The sequence below is a fragment of the Copadichromis virginalis genome, linkage group LG7, assembly GCF_057382275.1.
Source record: "Copadichromis virginalis isolate Kocher_CV1m ecotype Utaka linkage group LG7, C_Virginalis_male_GT1.1, whole genome shotgun sequence".
NCBI classification, from domain to species: Eukaryota; Metazoa; Chordata; class Actinopteri; order Cichliformes; family Cichlidae; genus Copadichromis; species Copadichromis virginalis.
In genome coordinates this window covers 27,784,348-27,794,446 of record NC_140624.1, presented here as the reverse complement: position 1 = coordinate 27,794,446, position 10,099 = coordinate 27,784,348, and the positions used below count along the sequence as shown (strand labels likewise).

Sequence of the window (10,099 nt, the reverse complement as noted above, 5' to 3'; positions counted from 1 at the left end):
AAAAAACATCATGAAACTTAAACTGGAACTGAAGAAAAAGTATAATAGATATTGAAAAGATAAATACAAGTTGAATAGTTGAATGTCTTGTCTTCGTTTTAAAGTTTGAATGGTGGCTCTATGTGAACGTATGTTGAAGTAGTAAGAGTTTCAAAATGAGTAAGTTGAATGAGAATTTGAAGGGTCTCCCCATTGAAATACATGGGAAATTTTTGTTGAATAAAGTTGAATAAAATTAAAAATATAAATGTTAAAAATGAGAAAAATAGAAGCAATGTTGTCCAAAATAATAGGAATCTAACGATGTTTGAATGGTTTTTCTAAGTTGAACGGTTTTGAAGGAGTAGGCTTTCAAAAAACGTACGGAATACAGAATAAAATATAATAATAAAGATTAGAAGAACAATACTGTGAATGCTTTTCAAGCATTCACACTAACTAGAAAGTGCATTTTCTGAAGAAACTGCAGTGTGAATGCTTGAATCTGAATGTATGCATTGAAATGAAATAATTACTGAATTTAAGTTAAAAATTTTGAATGAGATTAAAAAAAAACCCGAATTTAACCTGAAAACAAAAGTGCTGAACTGCTAAAAGCTGAAGGTTACACAGAAGAAGAAGTTGGAAAAAAGCTGAAAATGTTTTAATTGTAAATTAGAAAAACCTAAGAAATGAGAAAAGAACATTTAGAGTCAGAAAACATCTGAAAGAATATTAAAAGGTCATATTCTTTGAATCACTGAATGACTAAAATGTGATCCCTCCACTTTGATCCACACAGTTTAAAAAGTTTAAATGTCTGAGCTTTGAAAGACAAGATGTTGGAAAGAGAACAACGATGGCGACGTTTTGAGGGTAAAATGATGGCTGTAACACTGTGGACACAGCAGCAGTTGAAAGAGAAGTGCTTAAGATGAATCTTGGCAGAGTGAGAGAGAGAGCTCGTTAAGCAGGCAGGTGTGAGCCTGGTTGCTATAGTGACTGCACCCAATGGCTCCATACACACGACACAGACATGCACCTCACTTTTGCTGCTTAAAATGAACAGAAAAGTCAGGCCGAAACAAATCGTTCCCATATGAAAAGTACAAGTCGTATTGACAAAATTCTTTCACCGTGAGCGACAGCAGCTTCTAGTCTACCGAATTCTCAGTTTTCATGTCTGTGGAGTTTATTATATGGACGTGGTGACAGTGGAAAGACACCATGCTCTTCTGATTTTCAAACGAACCTTCTGAGCCATTTTAACATTAGAGTCTATGGAAGAGTTGGAGGGAGGAGGCTGTGCATTGGTGACATTTACGAAAGAACCATAACACCTAGGACAATAGTAAACACATTGGATGAAAGAGGACAGCCATGGCTACGTTTTGAGGGTAAAATCATACCTGTAGAGCAAACGCTGTGGACACAGCAGCAGTTTTAAAAAAGATTTTAAGATTAATTTTTTTGCTCCTCTCACTCTAGCAGTTGAGCTGTCTCACTCTAGCCCCAACATTCCGTCCCATACACACCCATTATAAACTCTGAAACGGCTGAAAAAACATCATGAAACTTAAACTGGAACTGAAGAAAAAGTATAATAGATATTGAAAAGATAAATACAAGTTGAATAGTTGAATGTCTTGTCTTCGTTTTAAAGTTTGAATGGTGGCTCTATGTCAATGTATGTGGAAGTAGTAAGAGTTTAAAAATGAGTAAGTTGAATGAGGATTTGAAGGGTCTCCCCATTGAAATACATTATAAATTTTTGTTGAATAAAGTTGAATAAAATTAAAAATATAAATGTTAAAAATATGAAAAATAGAAGCAGTGTTGTCCAAAAGAATAGGAATCTAACGGTGTTTGAATGGTTTTTCTAAGTTGAACGGTTTTGAAGTTATAGGATTACAAAAAACGTACGGAATACAGAATAAAATATAATAATAATAATAATAAAGATTAGAATAACAATACTGTGAATGCTTTTCAAGCATTCACACTAATAAAGATTAGAAGAACAATACTGTGAATGCTTTTCAAGCATTCACACTAATAAAGGATAAAGAATAAAGAGAAACAGGATCTCAATAGTGTGGATGCCTACGGCATCCACCCAATTAATAATCTGTAACCCTCTTTGTGAGAAAGAGACTCAGTTATTTTACACACAATACAAGAAAAGTCAGGCTCAAGTTGAGCAGCTCATACATAAAGAATATACATGTACTGAACTATTAGGATTTATTAGGTAAATAATCCATGTAATAAAAGACAAAAAGTCCAGGATAAAAATAAAAGGAGAGGTCAGGTCATCTCCTGAAATCAAATCTAAGGTTTCCCTCCATGACAGCACTATTGCAGTGCGTCAGCATTCAAAATGCCAGCACCCTGGAGCTGTAACGTCCACTCTGAACGGGCCAGTTTTTGACAGTTAAGTTAGTGCGTCGCATTGATACCTTATGTTAATGTTTGTACAGTAAGTAAAACTTCTCAGGATGATGCCTAAGTGTTTCCGTTTTGCATTTGTATTACCAAATATTTTGATTATTTTGAGCTTCAAGTCATTATATGCCCCAAAAAAATGAGGTCAGTTGACTACTCGTGTATATAATAAATAACTACACATGTTTCACTTGATTGTGTTGGAGCAGTTCGTGGAGGGACTTCTACCAGGCACTGAATGGGTCCACTGCCAATGCCCAGCTGGCTTGGACCCAGTGGTGACGCTGGCAGAGGAACCCCCAGCCGAGAGAGCACTACGCATACACATAGGGCCAGTGGGACTGCCACAACCAGTGGCGGGCAGTCAGTCAGTCCCAGGCCCAGCCCAGAGGAGGAGGCTCTAGGGTCCATCTCCATCATGACCTGCTGCTTCAGAGGCCCCAAACACAAGCTAAACAATATATTGTATGTAGTGTCACGTTTGCTGTTTTGCCCTGGCAGCTAAGGACACTGTGCCCCACCCACTGAGAGCAACATGAACGTAGGAGCAGGAGTGTTGAAGGTGTTGGAAGCCAGGAGTTTGGGACACATCCCACTGATGGAGCTGCTCCAGGCAGCTCACTATAACCCGATGACAGGGCATATGGAATATAATAATGACCTTCTACCTTAAGGTCGTGTTTGAGTGACTGGCCCGAACCTCATCAGGCCATTTCACCAGAGCACACAGGGATATTGCTTTCTATTAGGTCTGGTAGATTATGCAACGTGATATTCTGAAGCAGTTTCTGTCCTGGATCAGGTTGAACTTACCCTGTGCTCAGTAAAAATTGAATGTTATATCCATATTCACTGCTCTGGTAATATCCTCCTCCAACACACAAACTGAAATCACCTGATTGTAGTGCAAGTGCAACTAGAATTGATATGTGAGATCGACAAACAAGCAGACTAACAATTTCAAGGAATGGGACAACCGGTTCTTGACTCCCCTCCAGAAATGTGACAATGCACAAGCTTATTGAAGTGATGCAATAGCATACAACATAAAAGCTAAAGGTGCTGCAATGCCATATTAGAATGTGTGACATGGTACAGGAGCACGGGATTTTTTTTAGCAGATATCTTAACTTCAACTTTTCAGTATTGTTCTCATTTCTTTTGATGACTTTGCTGAGCTTGCATGTCAGTCACTAGCAACAAAATCCACATTTTGTAAATAATTATTTGTTTCTATGTATTGAATACAAACGCAGACACCAAATGTTTCACCTTTTATCACTCTAGCTGTCCTGCAGTTTCTGCACAAGTCTCCTCTTCCTCCTCCATTCTTTCCTCCTCCTGCTCCATGTCCTCCTCCATCGTCTCCTCTTGTCCTGTAGCCTCCTCACGAGCTGTTAGAGTGCAGTATTGTCGCCCTCGCTGCCTTTGGCCACGTCGCACCTTGCGGCTAAGGCCTTTTCTCTTTGTTCCCAATGAGGATGACTGAGATGAACAAGAAGATGAAGGGGAGCACGGTTTGGACTTTAACGGTGGGCTGTGTCTCTGTATTGAGGAAAGGGAAGGAGGATGACTGGGATCAGTGTGGCAACCTGAGGAGATGCAAGGAGCCTGGTACTCCTGGTCTGGATGTGGGGCTGATGTGGAGGATGGACAGATTGTCGAAGAATCAGGAGCTTCATAGCAGACATCTTCCTCTGTGTTTGCAGGAACTCTTTGAGGAGAATCTAAGAAAACAGAAAACAATAATGAGAAAATTGCGTACAGTTTATTTGTGAACATTCTTTTTAGGGAGAAAATGAATCTTGGTTCTTTGTTTCTTCCGACCTGGGCCACTGCTGGTCTGGGACTCATCAGTCATCGGTGGCTCTGCTTCTTCCTGGATTGTTGGTACAGATGCTAGCAGACCTAACATACACACATACATACTTTATAAGTGCAATGTTGATTTAATGTCCTGTCTAATGATAAAGTGAGAAATCTTCTTATGTTGTCCCAATTATTTGTTATGCCGAGATATACTGTGGTAGCACTGTCATTGGTAGATAATGACATGACACTCCCTCCATGCACAAAGGTGTTTATTATTAAGGGGAAAAAATCCAAACTTAAATGGCCCTGTGTGAAAAACTGATTGCCCCCTAAACCTAATAACTAGTTGCACCACACTTAACAGCAGCAACTGCAATCAAGCGTTTGTGATAAACTGGTAGTCATTCACAGCACTGTGGAGAGATTTTGGTCCACTCATCTTTAGAGAATTGTTTTAATTCAGCCACACTAGAGGTTTTTCGAGCATGAACCACCTTTTTAAGGTCATGCCACAGCATCTCAATCGGATTCAGCTCTGCATATGGCTTATTAGCAAGTCACAGGCACACAACAGCATCAGTACAGATTCTTCTGTTTAACTGACGCCTTCTTGGATTGTTAAATCGGGCCTGGGGTGTCTGTATATTTTGACTTGGGGTGTCTGTTTTTTATCAGTCTGTTCAGGTTATCGACAGACAGACTGTCATGTCATGCTGCTACTGTTACCATCTGTGAGGTGCATGAATGCAAAAACAAATTATGTCCAATAGAAGTCAATCCACAGAAGCCTCTCTCTTATTTGAATTGCACATTCCTAGAATGAATTACTGATGGAATTTTCAAGAAAAAATATCCTGCAGCGGGCTTAGGCCCACAGTTAAAAAATCTTGAGGTGCTATTCTTCTTATAGCAGTAGGAGAGCAACTGTTATAATGCCATTTTGAGTTTTCATAACGGAGATTTTTGTTGTGTTGCATTATTGTGCAGTTTTTAGAGTGGAATGGTCTGTACACCCAACACATCCCTGTATTAGCTTAATGGTGCACTTCAACCGAGACTGGACACTCTGCAGTCAGTGTTTGTACACAAGCTAGATTCCTGACAAACATACAGGAGCAGTAATGAAAGGCAGAGGCTTCAGGGAAGTAATTGCGTGACTCCATAGGGTCATGTAGCATGTATCACTATGGGATAACGCCACATAAGCCCCCAAGTTCATTTCATTTTTGATTTATTTAAATGTAAAACAGAAATAGTGCTTTTGATGTAATGATTACATTAACTATGTAATATATGTACAGAAAATGCACTGTGATGTGATATATGTCGTAATCCAGGGAAACAAATTCTTATACCAGGACCAGTGAGATTCTACTCATATTGCACTGCCCTAATCCAAACCAATCTCAACATGAAGGGAGTGGCACACTTTGCCCTTTGGTATGATGACTTACTGAGTCCTCTGTAGTGGGAAAGCTGCTGGTAAACTTGTTTCATCCTCTCAATGTTAAGCCTACTACTCTCTGCATGGTTGATCATGGGTTTGGGGTAATCCACTCCCACCACACAGTTGGCTGCTTTCTGTAGTGACTCAGGGGCGTTCCATGGCTCATAGATATACCGGTTCGGGTAGTCCTTAAGAATGGGGATGTAATGCCTGCAGAGATTTCAAAAGAATATAATCTGAACTTTAATATGGCATGTGTTTCACTTCAAATCACTTTAAGTCAGCCTATAGCAGAGCTTAATCATCCATTCCAGAATTTACAGACATTTTTAATCCTTTTCACATGAGTGCATTACGACATCAGTTATCTACATGCTCAAAAGCCCCTGACGTCAAGGGACAAAAAAAGAAAGCAATTTGGTCCTCATGTGCACAATGTTTTGAGCTGTTATTGGTATATACTATAACACAAAATTTGGAAATGATATCTTGAAAACTTTGGATGCTAGACTGTCACAAAACAGGCTAACAAGCAAACAGAATTGATTACATGCTACCTCCCCTCAGAGGTAATGATGTGTTCAGAATGTGATGGTACGAGATACCTGATGTAGTCTCCCGTCGGGTCAGTTCTCCTTCCGAAGCCAACAGGACAGTAGCAGTGGAAGAACTGCTGAAAGAAAGCACTACAGGACAACCACATCCAGCTACCAGCATTCACACTCCAGTCTGCATCCAGCAGCATTTCCTCAAACACCTGCAGGAACACAGAACCAGATTGCAAGGAGCACTGTTACCGTGTCTTATAAGGTCAATTTACCTGTTCATCACCTGGGAGACAACAGGTTTCAGATTGAATGAAAAAACAGACAGTCCTACTTTCATGCCGCTCTCCCAGCTGATCCACAAGTCTCCCCTGGTGAGAAAGCAGGCCACAGCGTGCCGCGCCAGGTGGTGGATCCAGCCCTCTTGTCTCAACTGGGTCATAATGGCGTCGATCCAGGGGAAACCAGTTCGACCCTCAGCCCACTTGGCCAGTGCTTCTGGGTTCTGGTCCCATGGGATCTGGAAACAAACATGTTACATAGTAAGTAACTGTGTTTAGACATATATTTAGGCTGATAAACATGTTACCTGTACTTATAAGCTGAGAAATCAACTTTTCAGTCTCTCTCACCTAGTTCCAAAATTGATAATGCAGCTGTTTATCTTTTTTTTTTTTTTTTTTGGGGGGGGGGGGGGCGTATTATAAAATGTCAGTTTGTGGCACTTTATCTAGAGACAGGTGCTAATAACTCTTTTACCTACAGTAATGCTTATTTATACATCCACTCCCTGCAAAGGTTCACCTGGACACAGATGGGGTTTCCATCCATACGGTCAAAGTTTGGGTTGTTGGTGGCTGCAGTGTAAAAGAATTCCCTCCATAAGAGCTGGCCGAACAGGGACAGAGGAGGAGTACAGCGTTTGCGGACCTGATGGAAAAACAGCCAGGGGAAAAACTGGGATGAGAAAGTAATTCATCTTCAGTTAACACTGTGTTAAAACCCCATTAATGAGGGGTTATTGAAGTGCAAGCTAGTTTGGGAGTCACCACACCAAGTGCTCCAACTACCACTGGGACCACTGTTACCTTCACCCTCCACATCTTCTTGAGCTCTTCTCTGAGCAGTTGGCACTTCTCGTTTTCCTTTTTCCTGATGTTGCGGTCATTCGGAATCACTACATCTACTTGTCTATCAGCACTATGTCCGGTTAGTTAGCCACTATTATTTTGTCATGGGGTCTTGCCTGGTGTGATAGACCCCAGCCTCTATGGATCTTGTGCTCAATGCTTGTTCCTGTGCTGCCATGATTAGTGCCTCCGTGCTGTCTATCAATCCAGCTTTGTCCAGCCACTGATAGAGGAAGTGGCTGACATCCAGAAATCCTATCTGCCGGTGGTACATACCGTGCAGGGGCCTGTTCTTCCATGATGATTCTTCCTCTTGCTCCTCTTTTTTGGGTTTCTGCTTCCTCAAGTATTCATTGAGCATGCGGTTGGACATGGACATCTTCCTCATGTACTTATGGATGTTCGTTGTGTCATCCTTGATCGTGGTACTAACACTTACTAGTGTCTGGCCTCCTTCCTTCCGTTTGGTGTACAGTTTCAAGGTGCTGGATTAGGGGTGAAACCCTCCGTGCATGGTGAGTAGCTTCCTTGTCTTGACGCCACTGGCTTCCATCTCCTCCTTGATTACTTGATCACGGGCATGGTGTAGGTGTTGATAACCCAGCTCTTGTTCTTCCCATTCAGCGGACTCCTTAGGACTTGCCTGATTCTCTACAGGTATTTAGTGGTTGCGTGTTTCCTAGCAACCTCTTCGTGGTTCCCATTTGCCTGCGGGATTCCCATGTACTTGTAGCTGTCCTCAATGTCTGCAATGTTGCCTTGTGGTAGTTCAATCCCCTCAGTTCTGACTACCTTCCCTCTCTTTGTTACCATCAGACTACACCTCTCCAGTCTGAATGACACTCCACTGTCACTGCTGTATATCAGTAGTGAAAAGCTACTACCATCAATAGGAATAAAGCTCTTGTTTACAGGGAACGAATGGACAGTAACAATGGGCCAGAGATCCCATACTTGCGAAGCACCACCCACTGGATACGTCAAAGGACTCAGTCGAATGTCTTTTCCATGTCAACAAATCATTTCTTTAACTGGTTGGACAAACTCCCAGGCACCCTCGAATATCTTCGAAAGGATTTAGAGCTGGTCCAGAGGTCCGCAAGGAGGACAAAACCCAGATTATTCCTCCAGAATCCAAGACTCTACAAACAGATGGACTCTCCACTCCAATACCCTTGCATAGACTTTCCCAGAGGCTGAGAGAGTGTAATCCCCCTGCTGTAGGAGCACACCCCTCGGTGCCTCTTCTTAAACAGGGGAACTCCTTGGCAAAAGTAATTAAAAAAAAATTATTAAATTTTTTTTAAACTAATAAATACCTTAAAAAATAAACTGAATCACTGTCTGCTGGAAGTTCTGATGTAGTCAAGAGAAACATGCAATAACTATCCAATACAAATTTAGGTCAATGTAACATTTTAAGGCCTTTTTTAGATGAATATTAATTGAAGACATTTTAAACCACCCTTCGGTTGTTTTGAGTCATTTTATCTGTGACAGTACCTTCATGTAGAGCTCTCTCAGGTTGTAGTACAAAACTCTGCAGGACAGACACCCGAAACGCAGGTAGGGGCTGAGACCGGTAGGACTGGCATATAGAGAGCAGGTTTTAACACGGGAGTGCTCCAAGCTGGTTACCCACACCTAAAGAGACAGACACAATCAGGAATCATCATCTTCAAGCTGAGGCTGTATCATGTGAAAGAAAAAAAAAAAAAAAAAAAAAAAAAAAAAGCTTGACCCCACCAGTGTGACCCCTCAGCCTCCTAGCAGATACACCTATGATATGAATTTGAAGCTCCTACAGCGCCTCATTTTTGAGTTATCACATTTACAAACTTAGCTATCCATGCTGTCCACAACACTTAAATTATGACTGTCCAACCACTATGCCAAAAAGTATTTTATATTTTATGATATATTCTCTCTAACCCAAGTGGGGTCACGCAAATATCTCATCAGCCTTTTACGTGTGAGGGGTAAAAACTGAAAAGAAGCAAGACAAGACTAGCTGTGTAATGCTTACAGAAATATGTGTAGTAACTCTAAATTAATTGCTACAGGTAAACAGAATGACTTGAAACAAACAGAGCACCTTAAAGACGCTAAGGCTTTCAGGAGTCAAAGTAGGGAGTGATTCACAAATGCAAAATTACAACGGAAAAAAAAAGTATATCAATGAAAGCCTTATGGAGTCACAATCATGATATTATTTGGCTATATCACAATATACGATATATATCACCATATGTTTAAATAAACTACAAAAACAAATGTTATTTTCAACCATATAGTGGCTGAAATTGCACTGGCATACTCATTCAAATCAACCATTCAATGTTTTTTTTCTACTTTGAATACAAAAACCATCAGTTGCACACACAAGTTTCTCATAAATGACAATACTGCCACAGTAAGTCTCTTTCTGTGGTCAACACTAGACCTTTAATAAACAAAAGATCATAGCAACAAAAAAAACTACATCAAGCAAGAATTCATGAGACAAAAGTTAAACAAATGAACTTAAAAATGTTTGATGCATTCGCAGTGTGTGTGAGAAGAAAAAAAACTCAGTGATCTACATGCAAACAGGCTTAATGTTGCCATGGCAACTTATACAAGATTCAAGAAAACTTTATTTGTCACATGCAAGTTTCCCTGCAGTGAAATGGACCCCCCCCCCGACCTTACATACACAACACAGACATCACATGGGGAGACAGGTCGGAGATCGGTAGTAT

The 10,099-nt window shown here is 40.7% G+C and overlaps 1 protein-coding gene across 2 annotated transcripts in view; it reads right to left on the bottom strand.

Moving 5' to 3' along the window:
• Positions 1–10,099, bottom strand: part of cry2 (cryptochrome circadian regulator 2) — a 39,134-nt gene that overhangs the window by 21,835 nt on the left and 7,200 nt on the right. Inside the window, exons 6-13 of one of the 2 annotated variants that reach the window (XM_085462808.1) lie at positions 8,862–9,002; positions 7,033–7,158; positions 6,563–6,748; positions 6,289–6,440; positions 5,691–5,893; positions 4,252–4,332; positions 4,017–4,151; positions 3,806–3,909 (exon numbers count right to left, since the gene is read on the bottom strand). In XM_085462808.1, the coding sequence (XP_085318934.1) occupies positions 3,875–3,909; positions 4,017–4,151; positions 4,252–4,332; positions 5,691–5,893; positions 6,289–6,440; positions 6,563–6,748; positions 7,033–7,158; positions 8,862–9,002 (1,059 nt within the window). In that variant the 3' untranslated portion in view covers positions 3,806–3,874. Of the gene's footprint in view, positions 1–3,696; positions 4,152–4,251; positions 4,333–5,690; positions 5,894–6,288; positions 6,441–6,562; positions 6,749–7,032; positions 7,159–8,861; positions 9,003–10,099 lie in introns of those variants that run through there. The other variant, XM_085462807.1, reaches the window with a different exon arrangement.